General features: G+C 34.0%; 1 protein-coding gene across 1 annotated transcript in view; it reads right to left on the reverse strand.

Annotated features, from left to right (window-relative positions):
- Positions 1-22786, reverse strand: part of MDGA2 (MAM domain containing glycosylphosphatidylinositol anchor 2) — an 871541-nt gene that overhangs the window by 34111 nt on the left and 814644 nt on the right. The window contains exons 12-14 of the mRNA XM_004738721.3: positions 14416-14436; positions 5916-6071; positions 5261-5419 (exon numbers count right to left, since the gene is read on the reverse strand). Coding sequence (XP_004738778.1) covers positions 5261-5419; positions 5916-6071; positions 14416-14436 — 336 coding nt within the window. The remainder of the gene's footprint in view (positions 1-5260; positions 5420-5915; positions 6072-14415; positions 14437-22786) is intronic.

A 22786-nucleotide genomic window follows, 5' to 3' on the forward strand; every position in this document is an offset into this window, starting at 1 on the left:
TGGTATAGACTATGCAACTGCCCTAAGAAGAAGCCAGAGGGGCGTATATCCTTGAAACCCTTATGTTACTGGTTTTAGACAATGATCTCTACCTCAGAAACAACGGGCCCAAGAGATAACAAGGAAGTCAGTGAGCAGGGAAATTCAGTAAGACACCCAAGAAGTGATTAGCATTAAAACTGAGTATTATATCCTAAAACACATTTCAAGACACTGAGGACTGATATCCTGATCTTCACATGTTTCAATAACCTCTACATCACTGACCAGTCTCTGCTTCCATTTATTGCTCTCCTGAAACTGTCTACTCTTTGAACACATAAGAGCTGCATTTATTTTACAGAAGGAAAGAGATACTGTTCAAAAATCAACTTCCAAGTCTGCTTGCTATTCTTGCATCTAGGAATGCATCAAAAGCCACATTCCTACTCAATTCTTTTCTTCCCAACTCAGTGGAAATGACATTATTCCCTCTTCAAGGCTAATTCGCCTACTAGAATTCTCAATTTCCATCTCTTCAAGAAACTTGCTTTGCTTTGAGTTTTGTATCTAAAAACTTCCTATTCTATTATTTTTTCCTCTTAAAATAGGTACTTCTATAACCCCACATCTCTCTACTTGGTCACTTCTCCCCCACCCTCAAGATTCATGAGAACAGAGCCTATTAATGTACTCCTCTTCTTTGCTTCCCATTTGTTCCACAGTGAAATTAGCTTTCCAGAGCCACAACTTTATTAAACCATACTTATCAAGTTCAATGAATGTATTCATAAGTGCTTTTTGTATTTTTATCTTTAATTTCCTGATATGTTATGATGATGCTAATATCGCACATTCTTTCTAGAAATAAATGAAGTACATTTTTTACTGAATTTAATAATCTTTTGTCATATCAGTGACCTCATATGAAGTTCAATTCCTCTTAAGAACATTAGAAATCCATCTGACTAATCATGAATCAAAATGCCTGCTAGTAGCTATAGGATTGCTGAAATAATCTTATACTATTATCAGATAGCTATATATTATATCATCTACATATAAATCAATAGTTTAAGGGTGACATAGTGTAGTTTTCATTTATTTTTTCTTCAATTCTGATGAAACATTTAACTAGCAAGAAATTGTACCAATGTGGCAAATAAACGCTAAGATGCCTCCCAATGATTTCTACCTCTTAGCATTAGCACTCTTGTGTAATTTCCTCCCATTACGTGTGGGTTGGAATTATCAGCTGTTATAAGAAATAGAATAAGACAGAAGTTAAAAGCCAGAGGCATGTATTTGCTCTCTCTTGGATTGCTTGCTTTGGAGGAAGCCTGCTGCCATGCCAGTCCCAGAGACGTCCATATGCCGAGGAACTAACTGAGAGCTGAGAGGAATTCAACAGCCAGCAAGAAATCAATGTCCTTAGTCTGACACCAAGATGGAGTGAGGCCTGCCAAAAACCAAGTAAGCAGTCTTAAAAATATATTGTCCCTAAGTCAGGTCTTCAAATTTGAGGGCAGTCATGCCCGGCAGCTTATAACCTCCTGGGAGACCTTAAGCTACAGGTCTCTCAGGTCAGCCACACCTATATTCCTGACCCACAGACTCTCAGAGGTCAGTGTTTGTTGTTTCAAACCACACAATTCTGGGGGAACTTTTTACATAGCAATCGATAAGTAATACAACATATTTGATTTTATTTCAAAGAGGAATCTCTTTTCTAAGTAATGCATAACTGATTGCCCATTTATTTGTATGAAAAAATTAGAACTCTTCTGAATGATCCATTGAGCACTAGTCATAGTTTAAACAGCAGAGATCATGTAGGATTACTCAAGAAGAACAACTGCAATGAGGCTATTAGAAATTCAGAATGAATCACTTTTGAATCTGGACTTCTAAGAGAATCAATCAAACTGAGAATGTGATTTGTAAAACTAGTAACTATAAATGCACCCAGGTTTCCACATAAATGAATGTCTTGGAGTAACATCTGCAAAGAGGGAAGGTTTCAGCTATAGGCAACCTCTCCCTAATGAGGGTGGGGGTCCTCATGGATGAGTCAGTGTCTGGAGCAGGTGTTTTTGCCTGGATTTTAGTAAGCAGCATGATCATGCCGTGCCGACAGGGACTCAAGTGACATATATGATACCTGCAAACTTCAACCACCTGATGAAACAGAGAAATGACACAGGCGTCAAAGTGGCAGATGTATGAGAACATGGAAGAAAGGGAGATCTGCTTTCTTCCTGAAACAATCCGGATAAAACTAGCAGAGGTCAGCGGCACATTTGCTGACAATAGAGAGGGAAAGAATAACACGTGTGAAGTTAAAAAGTATAGTAAAATTATCTTGGATCTCAACATAAATATGCAGAAGTTTTGAGAAGGGGCTAGCTTCATAAAAACAGAAACTGCATATTTTACTCATTAAAGTATTTCAAAATATTGATCTTGGAATTATTTATTTAAAAAGCAATTTAAGGGGTGTCTGGGTGGCTCAGTGGGTTAAATTAAAGCCTCTGCCTTCGGCTCAGGTCATGATCCCAGGGTCCTGGGATCAAGCCCCACATCGGGCTCTCTGCTCGGCAGGGAGCCTGCTTCTCTGCCTACTTGTGATCTCCCTCTGTCAAAAAACAAAAAACAAAAAACAAAAACCAAACCTTTAAAAACAAGTTTAAAATAAGCCTTCTTCCAAGGTAATCTGGAAGGAGAGAAAGGAAGTCTAAGAAATATATTCAAAATAAAGAATAAATAAAACATACATCAGCAGCTAATGGGAAAAATTAGAGTAGATCTACCTTTATAATAAAGTCGACATCTCACACTAAATAAGATGGTTTGGCATTGTGAGATTATGATTTCTTTTCATAGGTTAGGCCGCAGTGAACCAACCTATGACCACTGTCCTAACTTTCTAACTGCTTTTCCAGTCTATATACTTTTTTTCAATGATTTTACCTACTCCTAGAAAATCTGTTTTCCCACATCAAAGATCTCATCATGCACGGTCTGCACAAAAGCTGTCATGTTTCCCCTGACCACGAAATCAGCTAAACTTTTATGGCATTCCAGTAAGTCTCCCCACAGAGTGGAGAAGCGGGCAAACTGTGTGTCTGCTCCCAGACTGGTATTATGTATGGCTCCTCTATTTATTGGCTGTAACATTATGACAAGTACGGTGAAGTAAAATTCTCTGTATCAGTTTCCCTATCTATGAAATAGGATTAGGACTTCAAGGAGCACTACTGTTTATTGTGAAAATTGAAAGAAATAATCCATGACGTGTTAGGAATAGTGACCTGGCCCATAAACATTAGCTATTACTTTACTGTTGTTATTATTGCTGCTATTTGAGATTCAAAGTAGCCTAAGATTATGAGTATCTACCATCTGATTGGAGCTTTTATATAGGTTACCTCATTTAACTTGAACTACAAATTTCTGAAATAGACATCATTATTCCCATTTTACAGATGAGGAGGCCACCAACCAATTTAAAGGAATTCTCTAAATTCCTACAATGACTGAGGGCTAACAGCCGAGTTCCTGCCCTGATTTCTGACTTCATGTTAAGGGTACTTTTGACTGCACAAATTTGTCCTTCCAGATTTGTCACCTAGTGCTCCACTGTGAAAAACATTGGTTAATAGTGCTGCCGTGAGTTCACGCCCCAGCATAACTGGTCACTTGCAATTCATACACACACTCTGAGGTTCAGTGTTCTCTACTGTAAAAGATGAACAGTGATGCCCATTTTTATGAACTGATTTAGGGGATTACTTCACTTAAACAGTGCAGTAGAACAGATCATGTGTACCATTTTATTAGTTTATATAATCATATATTTATATTTTTAGATTTACTCATTTGTATCAAAACACTTAATGTAATCCTAATGGCCCACATTTTACTTCCTAATTATTACTGCCTTAATCTTCCCTGTGTTTATCTCTGTTTATCAAAAATGCACCCGTCTTTCATAAAGAAATGTTTTCCTCTGTCCCTAAGCATTTCCTTATTCTTCAGCTAGATGCAGATCCACAATCCCTGGTCCAAACTCTGTGAGCTTAGAGGCTTCACCATCAGAATTTAGTCTTATTTTGGATAGGTAAAGAAATATGTATCTTGTATATTATACAATAGTCTCTGGAAGGAACTGGAACAGAACCTCATAATTAAACAGTAATGTTTTTGCTGCAAGTGGTATAAAAGTTCACATGTACTTGGATAAATAAAGACTATAAATAAGTTCATACTAGCTCAGGTCATATATTCTGAGGCACAGAGATTAGGCTGGCATGCACTGTCAGATAAGTAAGTGACAAAATTTTGTGTTCAGGTTTTTTTGATTTTAGAATTGTGCATAAAGAACTGTAGACCCATATGATCTCTCCCCACCTCCCACAGGAGTTTTGATAAGCTCTTTAAAAAAAAAAAAAAAGATTTTATGTATTTGAGAGAGAGAGTGAGTGCACGGAAGAGAGAGAGAGAGAGCACAAGTGAGAGCATGAGCAGGGGGAAAGGTAAGAGGCAAAGGGAGAAGACAACTCCCTGCGAGAGCCCCAGGCGGAGCTGCTTCCAGAACCCTGGGATCTGCCGAAGGCAGATGCTTAACCAAATGAACCACCCAGGTGCCCCTGCTAGGCTCTTTCTAAAGATTATGTGGCATTCTATCTGGCATGATTATGTATTTATGCATCTTGGCTTCCATGACTGTACAAGGGTCTCTATAGGCAAGGAATGTACCTTCATCTTTGCATGCTCTTCAGGACCAAGGATGTTCTTACATCTTACTAGTTGTGTTAGGCATATTTTATAAACAAGAAAATATCATATTAATATTCCAAAAAATATATTAGTATTCCATATTTTATAAACATGAAAATATCTTATTAGTATTCCAAAGTGCTAAAAGTATTTGTCTTCCAAAGATAGCAACACTCCTTTTCATGGTCATTAATAAAGAAGCAGCCTAAGTTATACTGGTATTAATTTCCCAATAAGATCAGAAACAATTTAACCCATTGATGATTTGCTGGAATTAAGATTCTAGAAAGGGTAGGTAATACTCCAAAAGTTCACATTCTAATATAACATTTGGAAATTAGGACCTGATAGGGGAACATTCTTACCATCTTATTTTGCAATTTGCAAGTAAGTCATTTTAAAGTCAATGGTGATAGTCTTTGACTAAAACTGATTTCATGAACCTTTTTCTTCTTAGTTACGATATACTCTAGAAGAAATATAATAATTCTTGCCGTCTTACCTATATGTTGCCCATACATGTGATAAAAGAAGCTGAAACAATATGCAGTGTTCGTGGGGCCGTAAGGGTTTTTAGGGGCTATACTGAAAACAGGGCTAAGAAGTCGGGCCTTTTCGCCTTCCAGTCTGGGTCGAGATGTCTCAATGTACATGTAAAAACCTGTAAAAAGACAATATAAAATGTTTAAACACATTATTATTAGGTGACATGAAATTTGAAATCATGAAGAAATTTTAGAGTTTTTATATGAAGTAAAATTATAGAGTCACAGAAGACTTTTGATCTAATTTATTAACTATTTATATATATAATATAAAAGAATAAATATTATGGTCTACATAATTAAACAAAAAATTGCTTAAATGTATAAAAACTTTGGACAAAATTGGAATTTTACACTTGAATTATTTTAAAAAATTCCAATATCTCAACTACATGTCAGTGAGTTCTGAGAGAAGATTTATGTCTACAAACTTTGGAAGTATTTGAATTATTGGTACTGCACATTAAAAATTTAATGTTTTATCCCATAATCTTCAAATCTATAGCTAAGCATTCTGTTGCATGTCATATTAATGGCATTAATAGCATTAATTTCTGAAAGTCTGAGGCTAGAGTGTGATTGTTATAAACACAACATTTCATACCCTCATACCTTCTTTGGAGCCACTACGATCAGCATTAGGTCCCGTGTTTGGAGTATATTTTGTATTTCTTGTCGCAGTACTTTGCTTTGTCCAGTCAAAATTATCTGTATCATCTTGGGTGAACAAACAAATGTTACCATCTTCAAAGCCACAGTGAAATTCTCCTGTTAATGAATTTTAAAGTAATTAATATTAATTAAACTAATATAAGCACTTTAATATCCTTACAAAAATTTTAAAAACATTATACAGCAATAATAATGCAAGACTGAGATAGTGGCACTGGAGCCATAATAGGGCACATGCTTATGAATAAACATAAAAATTTCATTTTTAACAAAAAAGAAAAAAATAATCTTGATATATAAGCCAGCCCCTTGGTTTAATAACTTAAACCCAAACCACTTGCCTCTGAAATATTCAAATAATTGAAATTAAAGAATATAATTCACTCTTGAATTATGGCTGAACACTTTTCCCAACTTTCATGTTTTGAGTATAGAAATAATCCAAAGAAAACTTTCAAATATAAAATGAGCTTTATTCATTTACCTGACAACACATTAAAGCTGTATACCTTGAGGTTATAATTTTTCACACCATGTCTGGAGATCGTTTCTCATATACCCACTTGCAGAAATGGAAGTTTACTTAGGGGAAGATAATGGCAAACTATTTTAAAAAGTAGTTATCTTTACATTTTTTTCTGAATGAGGATTTGGCAGATGGCTGAAATTCACTAGAAATAATGAAAAACCTTTTATGAAGACTGTGGAAAGACTGGCATTTCTTGTATCCCTGCCACATGCTGAGTTCAGACCCAACAAATAGTTCAGTGAGAACTTTCTTCAACTGTCCTTGTACTAAGGGTAAAAATAATGTTTCTAGGTGTCAAAGGGTTTTCTTACTGGGATGTACCCTGCTTGAAATATAGGCATTAATAAAGAAGATAATGTCAACTAGACACAAAGAAGAGATGAACAGACATTTTTCCAAAAACATCCAAATGGCCAACAGACATATAAAAAGATGTTCAACATCACTGATCATCAGGGAAATACAAATTAAAAACACAATGAGCTATCACACGATGAAATGGCAACTAAAAAAAAAAAACAAACAAACATTGCCAAGCATGTGGAAAATTGGAGCTCTTATACACTGTCACAGGAATGTAAAATGGTGCAGGTAGTAAAGAAAACAGTGTGGAGTTCCTCAAAAATTAAAAATAAAACTACAGGGGGCACCTGGGTGGTTCAGTTGGTTCAGTGTCCAACTCTCTATCTCAGCATTGTGAGTTCAAACATCACAATAGGCTACACTAGGTGTGGAGCCTCCTTAAAAAAAAAAAAAAAAAAAAATAGAACTATTGTGTAATACAGCAATCTTATTTCTGGGTATCTATCCAAAAAATTTAAAACCATTTCTCAAGGAGACAGTTGTACTCCTATGTTCATTGTTCACTGCAGCATATTTCACAATAGCCAAAACATGGAGCAACCTAAGTGCCCATCAGTGGAGGAATGGATAAGGAAGACATACATACAATGGAATAGTATTTAGTCTTAGAGAAGAAGAAAATCTGACCATACATGACAACACTGATGAACCTGGAAGACATTATACTAAGAAAATTATATTAAACCAGTCCTAGAAGAATTATGCTGTATGCTGTATGATTACACTTATGAGGTATCTAAAATATCCAAATATATAGAAGCAGAAAGTAGAATGGTGGTTTTCAGGGGCTGGTGGAAGATGGAAATGGAGACACATTGGTCAAAAGGTATAAACTTTCAGTTCTGTAAGATGAGTCAGTTCTAGAGATCTGCCATAGAACATTATGTGGAGATAACAATGCTGTATTGCATACTTAAATGTTATTAAGAAGGTAGATCTCGTATTAATTTTTTAATCTTTAAAATTTTTTAAATTATTTTAAAAAATTAAAAATTTAAAGACCTTAAATTTTTTAAATTTTATAAAAAATAAAAAATTAAAAGTAAAAAAGAAATTAAATACCAGTTTAAAAAAGGAAGAGAGAAGGAAAGAAGATAGGAAGGAAAGTAGGAAGAAAACCATTGACATATACACATAAAAATAAAACAGAAGTCTTTCCCTTTGAATTTCAGGAATATGTTGTTTTGTTTTTGTTTTCAGATTGAAGACTTGCTATACTTGTGTTTATTTATATTTCATATTATGAATAGGAATACTTACAGGGAATATAAGCATTTAGTGAACTCTAAATTAGTAAATTTCTATATAAACAACATTCCATATAAAATATTTTTCATTACATATTTATGCCATAAATCTTATACTAAAGAAGACAGGACTGCTTGATACTATCAACTGAGATCTAATGTTGGTGACAACAGTATAACTATATGCATGGATACATTTCTTTAAATACCTTTTAGGCACAATAGGAGATACTTTGAGCTGCTACTTTGGAGTCACGATAAAGCAATGCTTGATTTTAAATGTTTTCAGTTGTTTAATTACATATTGTGTATACACAAAGAAAATACCAAAAAACAAATGTAAAAATTTGGGATTTGTTTATGAATCTGCTGCCAAATCTTACTTTTCATGTCATTTAAAAGTATATATAATGTTTTTTATAAAACCACTTAAACATATGTTTTGTATAATTTAGCCTTGTTTGAAAAAACTTGCCTACAAAAAACAAATTCTTAAAACCTGAAAACTGAAGCCTCTCATAGTAAAATTAAGCAAAAAGACAGCTTACGAGAACATAAGACATGTCTATAATTTTAGATAGACCTAAAATTTTTCATAATTTGATTATTTTACAGATTATGTAAGTTGTTTACAATAAATCTGAAGGAGACTTAAGACTCCAATAACCCCCATTGGACATAGATACATAAGTTATCTCCATAGTTCCTCATAACTTCTGTAGACATTCATCTTTGTAGTGAAGAAATTTATTACTGGTAAGATTTTATAAAGAGTAGGAAGATAAAAGTGGGAAAAACTCACTATTCTGGGCCATAATAATCTTATGATTATCCTGTCATTATATGTAGGGTAATTATGTAAAAGTCTATTCATTTAAAATTTTATTGAAATAAGGAACATCTTGATAGATAGTGAAAATGCATCTGTCTGTAAAAACTTATCAAAAGTCTATGTAATATTAAATATTAAAAGATCTCATAAAAAAAGAAAGTAATAGAGTCCAGAATTTTTCACAAAGACATGCAACTGAAGATTGACTTGATATTGAATTTTTCACTGGTTTTCTAACTATAACACACTCTTGGTAGTTTCAGGAGGTACTTGGAAATAAAGAAATATATTTGAAATATTCTGTATTACGTGGTCTGCAAAACTGTGCTTTATTTACCACAATTCTTGTCATGATGGTAAAGAATAAAACTTTGGAATAAGCAGCCTAATGCCCGATAGTCCTCTAGCCCAATGACTCCCTCTTGTAGTCACCTATCCTGTTTCTTTATTTTTTACTTTATTTTTTTAACTTTACTGAAATATAATTGAAAAACAAAAGTTATATATACTTAAGATATATACAATTCGATGTTTGATATACATTTTGAAATAATCACAATGAAGCAAATTAATATATTCATCACTTCACATATGGCATAGTTACCATTATCTTCCTTCCTTCCTTCCTCCCTTCCTCCCTTTCTTTTCTTTCTTTTGGAGGTGAGAACACTAAAGAGCTACCCCCTTAGCAAACTTCAAGTATATAATACAGTCATTAAGCACAGTCACCGTGCTGCACATTAGATCTCCAGAACTCATTCATCTAACATAAGTCAAAGTATATAACATTTGACAAACATCTTCCCATTCCCCCCTCCCTCTTGCTCCTAGAAGCCATCATTCTACACTCAGCTTCTGAATTTGAGTATTTTAGATGTCATGGAAATGAGATTATGCAGCCTCTGTCCTTCTGTGTCTGGCTTATTTCACTTAGCATAATAAACCAAATTCACCAATGTTGTCTCAAATGGCAGGACAGCCTTTTTAAAAGCTGACTAATATTCTTCATTTTCTTTATCAATGAATTCACTAATGGATATATGGATTATTTCCATTATCTTGGTTATTGTGAATAATGCTGCAGTGAACTTGCCCTTGCAGGTATTTCATCAAGATTGAGCTTTATTTTTTTTGGGTATTTACCGAGAAGTGAGACTGCTGGATCATTTGGTAATTCTATCTTTAATTTTTAAAGAACCCTCCATACTTTTTTCTCTAATATGGATGTAGCAATTTACATTCCGGCCGACAATGTGTAATGGTTGATTAAATAGACTATCCTTTCCCTACAGTGTGTACTTGTTACTCTTGCCAAAATCAGTTGACTGTAAATTCATGGATTTACTTGTGAGCTTTCTATTCTGTGTCTCAATGACAGTTTTTATGGCAGTACCACACTCCTTTGATTACTATAGATTTGTGATATGTTTTAAAATCAGGGAGTGTGATGCCTCTAGCTTTATTTTTATATTACAGTAGCTATTTGGGATCTTTTATGGTTCTATGTGAATTTTAAGATTGTTTTTTCTACTTGTATAAAGAATGTCATTGGCATTTTGATAGGGATTGCACTGAATTAGTAGACTGTTCGGGGGAAGTATGAATATTCTAACTGTATTAATTCTTCTAATCCATGAACCCATGTCTTTCCATTTACCTGTCTTCTCTAATTTCCTTCAACAACGTGTTATAATTTTTAGTGTAGAAATCTTTTACTTCTTTGGTTAGGTTTATTCCTCCATATTCTGTTCTTCTGTTGTTATTTTTAGTGGGACTGTTTTCTTAATTTCCTTTTCAGATAGCACATTGTGAATGCATAGAAATGTCACTGTTTTTGTACTTTGATTTTGAATGACGTCACTTTAGTTAATTTGTTTATTAGTTCCAACTTTGAGATGCTATTTTAGAAGGGGTTATTATGGTAAACTTTTTCAGTTTTAAGTTATTTCCTAGAGATAGTGAGAATGTCATGCATATGTATTATTTATTATATTATACATATTAATATTGATTATATATGTATTTCATATATGTATAAACTACCTTGTACTTAATCTAAACCAAAAAAGTCCAAAATTTTTTTCAAAAGCTCTGAATTTTAACAATTTGGACTTCAGAACCTAAATCAGACTAAATATACTTTTCAAAAATTTTAAAACATCTTCACAGAAAATTTTGACTCCATTGCTGAGACACTTGAGAGACCTCAGAATTCATTTCAATATGATTTCAATATTTTTGTTTTCTTTTCAATTAATACAGTCCAGTCACAGACTAAACTTCAGGTTTGGTCCAAGGGTAACATTCCTTAGGAAAACAGCAATGGATGAGAAGGACACTGCTCACACTTAATGGAGCCTGTAGAATATTCTCTTGACAACTAATCATCCTTCCATTCAGTTCAAAGTTTCAATCCAAAGAGTTTTTAAGAAACTATAAACAAAAGTCCTTCCTCTTTTAAATCTAGTAATTGTTTTGAGTCTAATGAAGAATCATACTCTGACAAAATTTCATGGACTTATTCTATACAAATACATTGGAAGTAGATACTTAGGATAAGTCAATTCACTTAAATACCATATAAGTTGTTAAAATGCAAAAGAGGATTTAAGAGTAGTTTGATTTGGTGCCAATATATGTCTCATATCACATGTATTATGTTAAATATAATATAAATTCCTTTATTTTCTAGAAAGAAGATGATTTATAACTAAGCCAACATACATTCAAAAGATTTTTAAACTTTATTATGTAGAAAATAATCTTTTATGGAGGAAATATGACTAAATGGTGTTATAAGAATTCATTACACATAATTATAAACAACCTAAGAAGTAAGATATTCATTTTAAGAAATCATTTACAAACATCAGAAATACTTAATGTGTTTAATTTTTTCCTCATTGACTTTTTTCTGAACTGCTTAATTTTCACTTTCTCTTCAACTTCGTTAATATCATTACCAGGAAAAATATGTTTTAATGAAATGTGGAGAGTAAATAGTAAGCATATTGTAACTAATTGAATTAATATAGCAAAATTGTAGAAACAAAAAACAAATTTGCCTGAGGTTGCAATAAAACAGGTTTAACCACAAGGAAGCAATACAAAAACTTTATAGAGAACATGGAACTTGTGATGGTTCCATAACTAAATGAATTGGTCAATACTTCTTACAGAAGTATAAATACAAAAAAGAGTTAATTTTACCATATATAAATTATGCTTTGAAAATCAATGACAGAATTTAAGACATTATAGCATTTAAGAAGATCGTGGGTCAAAGTTGTCTAGCTGAGGGGAAGAAAAATAACTTTCCATAGCAAAATCTAAAAGAAAACATGACCTTCTTCTACATGTTGTCCTATTTTCCTCTTATTGAATAATATCTGGCTAAGTTATTAAGATCTTGAATGTATAATGAATGTGTACACTTCACAAAATATTTTTCTTTTATGTCTTTGGGACCTGGAGGTTCTTTAACAGGTTTAAAGAAATTAATAAGGGGAAAATGTATGAGACTGTCAATAACATAAAAATAATTACTCGGTAACTTAGAAAAATCATTGATGTTTACTAAAAAGTCTTTATTCTAAACATTGTAATCTTTTAGCAGATTGAACACTTAGTAAAAAATTTAAGAAGTACAGTCAATGGAAATCGTTAATATAGAGAGTTATAATGGAAAGTATTTTAAAAGTAGAAAATTCAATTCATTGACTAACAACAACAAAAAATGCTTGTTGGAGAAGTGGGTAACTATGATCCAAAGGATATGAGCTTTTAAAAGAAGCACTCAAATCCTAATTAATATTGTTCATCTTCACGGCACATTTCTGGCTTCTGTAATGTTTGAAATATACACTCTATATACTCTAGACGCACTGAGCTTTGCTCAGTTATTATGCGAACAGGACTTTCCTTTCGATGGCAGCAGGCATGCCCTTCCTCACCTTCTTCCCCTAAGGAACCTTTATTAAGCTTTCAGGACCCAGTTCAAATAACATGTCTTCTAAAAACTTCATTTGCCATAAAATTACTGGTACTTTTCATATTGTATAGAATTCATCTGTTAGCAAACAATACCTCTATTATTTCTTTATATATGCATTTTTCCCAGTAAATTGAAGCTACTAAAAATTTTTCCTTGAATTGAAATATTACTCAACTTTTTTCAGTATCAAGTTTTAATCTTCCCACAACTATTTTTAAACATTTCTACTGAAATTATTGTCAGAGAATTTACCTACAAAAGAACTATAATCAATATAGTAATTAAATAGCAATAGTACCCTGGGTAGAAGCCAGGGAGAACCTGATTTGTGCAGTTAATTCAACTTGAAACTGTTGTGTATTTTTTCTTTTAACAAATGATCATTGAACACCTGCTAAATATACGATGCTGTGGCAGGCCAAAAGACAGTGCAATATAGAGAGAAATTAGAAACATATTTAGCTCATAAGTATTTTATGACAAAATAAAAAATAGCTTATAACACAGATGAAGACAGACTGTTTTGGGAAATCTAATGGAGAGAATACTAGTCAAGAAAGAAGCATTTATGCTAAATTTAATAAATGAACCTCAAAGGGTTGAAGACATCCACAGGAAAGGTCACTGGTGAGAACAAAATGAACTGTGCATGAAAGCAAAATGAAAACAGTAAAGATCCATAAGTGTATTCAGTATTATAATTTGGATAAGCAGAAATGGAGTAAAGGAATATCTTTAGTAGAAAATTAGGTAACAACAGGTTATGTAGTTTGGTCTTGGCTTATATAATCAGTGAAAGGCCATTACAAGAAAGGAAACAATAAAATGAAGAAAAAGACCCACACAGTCTCTTTACTAAGTATAAGTGATGGAGAATATTGGATGGATAGGAGAAGAGTGCAAAGGTGCTTCTCCTTTCTCTTATTAGCCAAGAACAATATATTCATAGGCACAAAAGTGGAAGACAAAAATCAATATTTACTCTAATGTGAAATATTCAAGAAGATGGTGAACAAACTATCTTCTTCATTAACAATGGGGATATAGATTAGTGATGTCTGAAAAATCTTGATAAAACCATTCAAATATTAATTTTCTAACTGTAGTCTTTTGTAACTGGAGTACAGAAATAAAAAAAAATTAAAGAAACAATAGTAATAAAAATGATAATGTATTGCCACAAAAGAAAAACTTAATCCCATAGTTAAACAAATAACAAATGTTAAGTGGGAGGAAATGTCTCCATATTTATGAAAACTTATAAAAATCCATGATTAATATTAGTTTGTCTTTATAAGCATATCCATTGAAATTTAAAATTTGCAATTCATTTTTAATGCCAGTTTTACTGTTTCTAAGCCATCCCATTTTAAAGCAAATATGAACAGTTGCTAAATAATCTTTATATGCCTCTGAGTTTTCTACTTTTCTTAACTGTGCAATCTGTACCATTATTAAAATAAAAACATACTTACTCAAATGAGGATTAACAGGAGCTACAAGAAAAGCAAAAAATAATGTTAGCATGGCTTGAATGTCTTTTATAAATAAAAGTCTAATCAGTGTCTCATAGTTCCTTATCAAAAATTAATGATCTTCACACTGCGACCATGAAGAATTATGTCTGCAATCCATTTTGTTCTAGAGGATTGAATAGAATCTACTTTGGAGCTCAGCATTAACAGTCTCAAAGTACCTAAAAGATCAATGCTAAATAGCATGTGGGATTTGTTCATTTTCCAAGGAACAGAGTTGCGGATCTTTTATATCTTAACCAATGCAAAAACTCCCCGAAATCAAAACTCAGGCTGACAGTAGGCCAACCTATAATCTAGATGTTTTAACAATGAAAGCAATTATCCAACAGAGATTAAACTTTAGATTTTTTGGTTGTTATCTATTTCTGGTGAAAATAACATGATGTATATGAAAATAAAGCACTCCTTGTATCATGTTATTACATGCACCCTAAAACAAATAACTACACCAATGCTGCTTTGTTTGATTTTACACACACACACACACACACACACACACACACACAGAGTTTTCAAATAACAAGCAATACAGTTGTGTTTTTCTGCCCTAGAAGACATATTTATCTAAAAGAACCTGTGTTTACAAGTGACAATTGACTTCTACATGAAGAGGAATGAATACTTTCCATTTTACTGAAACAACAACAAAAATATATCTACTCTAACAGACAAAATGGTATCTGTGTATAATGATTACTTATTTATCACTTTGAGAGAAAATTTCATTCTGGATGAAGTAAAGATCGTTGAGGTTTCCCAGGATTATAATAGACAGCTAATCTAACTTGCAGAAGTTTGTTTGCTCTGTTGTTAATTCCTAGTGCTTTCTATTAACCACTTTTGTTAAACTTGGACTTAACAAATGAAGTATGATAGTAAAAAATGCATACACTGCACAAATGATGTTCATAGTAATTGTTACATTAGTACATTGAACTAACTTTAACAAAGTGAGTTACTTTCTCAATGAAATATTTTTACTATTTCTTACAGAATATAGAAATTCCTATTACTTTGTTTTCTGATTCTGTTTCCCTATTGTCAATTATGAAATATCTAAGTAGAGAAGGGATATATGTATCTACTAGTTTGACTAAAGTGGAGAAAAAAGAATAAATTTTTCTTGTAAGAGATCAATATATTATAATTTGAAAATTATAAATGATATGAAATGATACGAAACTTTAAACCATCCATATATTATCTTACAAGAAGTAAGCATCTTTGAATTCTAATTATTTCCTAAAAAAATATGTCATACCTAGAGTTAACCTCTATCGCTTCTCGGCCTTTATGGCTAAGATCAAGTGTACATTAATCTCTGACCACACTGATTTTAATCGAGTCTTCTGCTACAATATTACTACTCATTAGATTCACTGTAAGTAGTGGAAACTTCCTTTCTAAATTCTAAATATTTCAGTGAGCCCATTTTTTTTCTTTTTACAATTGAACTTTTGTGTGTAATTTTTCATAAATATCTAGATACCATTTAAGTAAACCTCACTCAAATCTTTATTATAAAGAAGTTTAAATAAAAATTTTATTAAAATTTAATTTTAATTAAACCGTTTTAAGATTTTTTAAAGTATGCCTAAGAATGTAAAGATAATTAAAGCTGAAACTACCATAATATCTATTTTCCAGATCTATTTTCATTTTACTCTGCTACCTCAGAGTTTTGAGTAAAACTACTGAGCTTATAATTTTTTTCCCTCTATTTCTCTTTGAGGAAAGTCATATAATTTCTAAACATAGGAAAGCAACATGGATCCTCTTGCTATGAAGGGGTCAATCAGCCCCAGTTCGATTCAGAGTCTGTCATTTCATAGATGTATAAATCTACAGGACACTGAAAACTTTCAGGTCCTAATATCTTCTTTTTTTTTTTCTTTTTTTAAGGATTGGATATTCATTGTTTCTAATCCTCATTTGAGTTGTCTACATTTTTATAACTTAGGGGCAGGGAGCATGAAACTTAGATAAGAAGACATAATCATTAATATTTTATAAAACATATAAAACTAAAACTTTAGAAAGAAAAATATATTGAGATGCTATCTAATTGTGTGCCCAATGGAATCATAGGGGTAATTACAGAATAGCAATTGTTACTGTCATTAAATTTTATTCATTGCTATTAAATAGTAATCTTTATATCATTTAAAAAATGATATAAACCACAGTTAAGAAAAGGTGTGCAGTGATTCTAATACTTTTACAAGTGAGTATTTTTAAAGGCCCATATTCAAGAAAAAGATAGTTATTCTCATGCTTCTATATCCATGATCTGGTATCAATATTCTAGTCTACACTATATATCATATTTTTAATGAAAATTGAATATATCTAGAGGATGAGAAGAAAGTGAAAATAAGTGATTTCATATGAAAAACAACTCTATTGAACGTTATTAATTTCACTATATTTTTTACTTTTGATAGTATTCAGTTTCCCTTTTAAGTAGGAAAAACATGTTAATGTTAACTGAATGAAGAACTCAAAGGAGGTGCAAGATGGTGGAGGAGTAGGAGACCCTGCTTCAATGGGTCCCCTGAATTGAGCTAAATAATGACCAGAACACTCTGAACATCCATGAAATCAGCCTGAGATATAAAATTATATACTTATGGATCTCTGCAGGGGCAGAAGATGCACTTTGCCTGGATCATGGTTGATATATTCAGCTATACATCCCCACAGCCACTTCTCACCAAAATGACTAGGAGGAGGAACACCCAACAGAGGAAAAATTCAGAGACTGTGACCTCTGCCACAGAACTATTGGATATGGACATAAACAATATGTCAGAAATAGAATTCAGGATAACAATTATCCAGGCAATGGTTAGGGTGGAGAAGACCATTAGGGCAACATAGAATCTCTAAGCGTGGAAGTGAGAGCTGATCTGGCAGAACTTAAAAATGCTATCAGTGAGATCCAATCTAATCTAAATATTCTAACAGCTAGGGTAAATGAGGCAGAAGATCGAATTAGTGATCTAGAAGACAAACTGATAGAAAAGAAGGATCAGTAGGTGGGTTGGAACAAACAGCTCAGAAGCCATGAACACAGAATTAGGGAAATAAATGATGCCACAAAGGGTTCTACTGTCGAATTATTGGGATCCCTGAGGGGGTGGAGGGAGAGAAAAAGAACTAGAAGATATGGCTGAACAAATCTAGATGAAAATCTCCCTAATTTGGGGAATGGATCAAATGTTCATGTTTTAGAGGCAGAAAGAACACCCCCCAAGATCAACAAGGGTAGAAAGATCTCCAGGCACATTATTGTGAAATTCAGGAGTCTTAAATTCAGAGATGTCTTATGGGTAGCTAGGGGGAAGAGATTCCTTACGTACAGAGGGAGGACCATCAGAATAATGTCAGACCTGTCCACAGAAATATGGCAAGGCAGAATGGGCTGGCAAGACATATTCAGGGCACTAAATGAGAAGAACATGCAGCCAAGAACACTTTAACCAGCAAGGCTGACATTCAGAGTGGATGGAGAGATAAAGAGCTTCCAAGACTGGCAAGGTTTAAAAGATCATGTGACCACCAAGTCAGCACTACAAGAAATATTAAGGTGGGGGGGTTCTATAAAAGAAGAATCTAAGCTTGACATGGAACAGAAATTCACAGAGAGAATCTATAGAAACAAGGACTTGAAAGGAAACAAAAAGTCAATAAAAACTTATCTTTCAATAATCACTTTCAATGTGAATGGCCTAAATGCTCTCATAAAATGGCAAAGGGTTGCAGGCTATATAAAATGACAGGACCTGTCCATATGCTGTCTATAAGAGACACATTTTGAACCTAAAGATACATCTAGAATGAAAATGAAGGGATGAAGAACCATCTTTCATGCCAAAGGGCCTCAAAAGAAAGCTGGTATAGCGATTCTCATATAAGATAACTTTGATTTTAAGCTAAAGACTGTAGTCAGAGATACAGAAGGACACTATATCATTCTTAAAGGGTCTATCCACCAAGAAGATCTAACAATTGTAAATATTTATGCCTCCAACATGGGAGCAGTCAACTGCATAAGTCAATTGTTAATCAAAATAAAGAATCATATTGATAAGAATATACTAATTATAGGGGATCTTAACATGCCACTCTCAGCAACAGACAGATCATCTAAGCAGAAAATCAACAAAGAAACAAGTGCTTTGAATGACACATAGGACCAGATGGACCTCATAGGTATATACAGAACATTCTACCCTAAAACAACACAATAGTCATTCTTCTTGAGCACACATGGAACTTACTCCAGAATATATCACATATGGATCACAAATCAGGTCTCAACCAATACCAAAAGACTGGGATAATATCCTGCATATTCTCAGACCTCAAGGATTTGAAACTGGAACTCAAACACAAGAAAAAGTTTGGAAGGAATTCAAACACTTGGAAACTAAAGACCATCTTGCTCAAGAATGTTTGGATCAACCAGGAAATCAAAGAAAAACTTGAACAATTCATGGAAACTAATGAGAATGAAGACACATTGGTCCAAAACCTATGGGATATGGCAAAGGCGGTGCTAAGGGGAAAATACATAGCCATCCAAGCCCCACTAAAAAAAACTGGAAAATCATGAAAACACCAACTCTCTTTACACATTAAAGAACTGGAAAATTCGGGCGCCTGGGCGGCTCAGTGGGTTAGGCTGCTGCCTTCGGTTCAGGTCATGATCTCAGGCCCCTAGGATCGAGTCCCACATTGGGCTCTCTGCTCAGCAGGGAGTCTGCTTCCCAATCTCTCTCTCTGCCTGCCTCTCCGTCTACTTGTGATCTCTCTCTGTCAAATAAATAAATAAAATCTTTAAAAAAAATAAAGAAAGAGCTGGAAAATTAACAAATTAAGCCAACTCCAAGCACAAGAAGGGAAATAATTAAAATTAGAGCAGAGATCAATGAGTTAGAAACCAGAGATACAGTAGAACACATCAGAAACTAGAAGCTGGTTCTTTGAAAGAATTAATAAGATCGAAAAATCACTGGCCAAGCTAACCCAAAAGAAAAGAGAGAGTACCCAAATTAATAAAATTATGAATGAAAGGGGAGATATCACAACTAACACCAAGAAAACAGAAACAACCATCGGAAGTTTTTTTTTTTTTTAATGTAATTTTTTATTTTTTATAAACATATATTTTTATCCCCAGGGGTACAGGTCTGTGAATCACCAGGTTTACACACTTCACAGCACTCACCAAAGCACATACCCTCGCCAATGTCCATAATACCACCCCCTTCTCCCAAACCCACTCCCCCCAGCAACCCTCAGTTTGTTTTGTGAGATTAAGAGTCACTTATGGTTTGTCTCCCTCCCAATCCCATCTTCTTTCATTTATTCTTCTCGTACCCACTTAAGCCCCCATGTTGCAACACCACTTCCTCATATCAGGGAGATCATATGATAGTTGTCTTTCTCCGCCTGACTTATTTCGCTAAGCATGATACGCTCTAGTTCCATCCATGTTCTCGCAAATGGCAAGATTTCATTTCTTTTGATGGCTGCATAGTATTCCATTGTGTATATATACCACATCTTCTTGATCCATTCATCTGTTGATGGACATCTAGGTTCTTTCCATAATTTGGCTATTATGGACATTGCTGCTATAAACATTCAGGTGCACGTGCCCCTTTGGATCACTACATTTGTATCTTTAGGGTAAATACCCAATAGTGCAGTTGCTGGGTCATAGGGCAGTTCTATTTTCAACATTTTGAGGAACCTCCATGCTGTTTTCCAGAGAGGTTGCACCAGCTTGCATTCCCACCAACAGTGTAGGAGGGTTCCCCTTTCTCCGCATCCTTGCCAGCATCTGTCATTTCCTGACTTGTTGATTTTAGCCATTCTGACTGGTGTGAGGTGATATCGCATTGTGGTTTTGATTTGTATTTCCCTGATGCCGAGTGATATGGAGCACTTTTTCATGTGTCTGTTGGCCATCTGGATGTCTTCTTTGCAGAACTGTCTGTTCATGTCCTCTGCCCATTTCTTGATTGGATTATTTGTTCTTTGGGTGTTGAGTTTGCTAAGTTCTTTATAGATTCTGGACACTAGTCCTTTATCTGATATGTTGTTTGCAAATACCTTCTCCCATTCTGTCAGTTGTCTTTTGATTTTGTTAACTGTTTCCTTTGCTGTGCAAAAGCTTTTGATCTTGATGAAATCCCAATAGTTCATTTTTGCCCTTGCTTCCCTTGCCTTTTGCGTTGTTCCTAGGAAGATGTTGCTGCAGCAGAGGTCGAAGAGGTTGCTGCCTGTGTTCTCCTCAAGGATTTTGATGGATTCCTTTCGCACATTGAGGTCCTTCATCCATTTTGAGTCTATTTTCATGTGTGGTGTAAGGAAATGGTCCAATTTCATTTTTCTGCATGTGGCTGTCCAATTTTCCCAGCACCATTTATTGAAGAGGCTGTCTTTTTTCCATTGGACATTCTTTCCTGCTTTGTCGAAGATTAGTTGACCATAGAGTTGAGAGTCTATTTCTGGGCTCTCTATTCTGTTCCATTGATCTAAGGGTCTGTTTTTGTGCCAGTACCATGCTGTCTTGATGATGACAGCTTTGTAATAGAGCTTGAAGTCCGGGATTGTGATGCCACCAACGTTGGCTTTCTTTTTCAATATCCCTTTAGCTATTCGAGGTCTTTTCTGGTTTCATATAAATTTTAGACACTGGACCAGATGGACATCACAGATATATTCAGAACATTTCATCCCAAAGCAATAGAATACACATTCTTCTCTAGTGCACATGGAACATTCTCCAGAATAGATCACATCCTTGGTCCTAAATCAGGACTCAACCGGTATCAAAAGATTGGGATCATTCCCTGCATATTTTCAGACCACAATGCTCTAAAGCTAGAACTCAACCACAAAAGGAAGTTTGAAAAGAACCAAAATACATGGAGACTAAATAGCATCCTTCTAAAGAATGAATGGGTCAACCGGGAAATTAAAGAAGAATTGAAAAAAATCATGGAAACAAATGATAATGAAAATACAACGGTTCAAAATCTGTGGGACACAACAAAGGCAGTCCTGAGAGGAAAATATATAGTGGTACAAGCCTTTCTCAAGAAACAAGAAAGGTCTCAGGTACACAATATAACCCTACACCTAAAGGAGCTGGAGAAAGAACAAGAAAGAAACCCTAAGCCTAGCAGGAGAAGAGAAATCATAAAGATCAGAGCAGAAATCAATGAAATAGAAACCAAAAAAACAATAGAACAAATCAACGAAAGTAGGAGCTGGTTCTTTGAAAGAATTAATAAAATTGATAAACCCCTGGCCAGACTTATCAAAAAGAAAAGAGAAAGGACCCAAATAAATAAAATCATGAATGAAAGAGGAGAGATCACAACTAACACCAAAGAAATACAAACTATTATAAGAACGTACTATGAGCAACTCTACGCCAATAAATTTGACAATCTGGAAGAAATGGATGCATTCCTAGAAACATATAAACTACCACAACTGAACCAGGAAGAAATAGAAAGCCTGAACAGACCCATAACCAGTAAGGAGATTGAAACAGTCATTAAAAATCTCCAAACAAACAAAAGCCCAGGGCCAGATGGCTTTCCGGGGGAATTCTACCAAACATTTAAAGAAGAACTAATTCCTATTCTCCTAAAACTGTTCCAAAAAATAGAAATGGAAGGAAAACTTCCAAACTCATTTTATGAGGCCAGCATCACCTTGATCCCAAAACCAGACAAGGATCCCACCAAAAAAGAGAGCTATAGACCAATATCCTTGATGAACACAGATGCGAAAATACTCAACAAAATATTAGCCAATAGGATTCAACAGTACATTAAAAAGATTATTCACCACGACCAAGTGGGATTTATTCCAGGGCTGCAAGGTTGGTTTAACATCCGCAAATCAGTCAATGTGATACAACACATCAATAAAAGTAAGAACAAGAACCATGTGATACTCTCCATAGATGCTGAAAAAGCATTTGACAAAGTACAGCATCCCTTCCTGATCAAAACTCTTCAAAGTGTAGGGATAGAGGGCACATACCTCAATATCATCAAAGCCATGTATGAAAAACCCACCGCAAATATCATTCTCAATGGAGAAAAACTGAAAGTTTTTCTGCTAAGGTCAGGAACACGGCAGGGATGTCCATTATCACCACTGCTATTCAACATAGTACTAGAGGTCCTAGCCTCAGCAATCAGACAACAAAAGGAAATTAAAGGCATCCAAATCGGCAAAGAAGAAGTCAAATTATCACTCTTCGCAGATGATATGA

The sequence above is a fragment of the Mustela putorius genome, unplaced genomic scaffold, assembly GCF_011764305.1.
Source record: "Mustela putorius furo isolate JIRA1106 unplaced genomic scaffold, ASM1176430v1.1 tig00000129_pilon_pilon_pilon, whole genome shotgun sequence".
NCBI classification, from domain to species: Eukaryota; Metazoa; Chordata; class Mammalia; order Carnivora; family Mustelidae; genus Mustela; species Mustela putorius.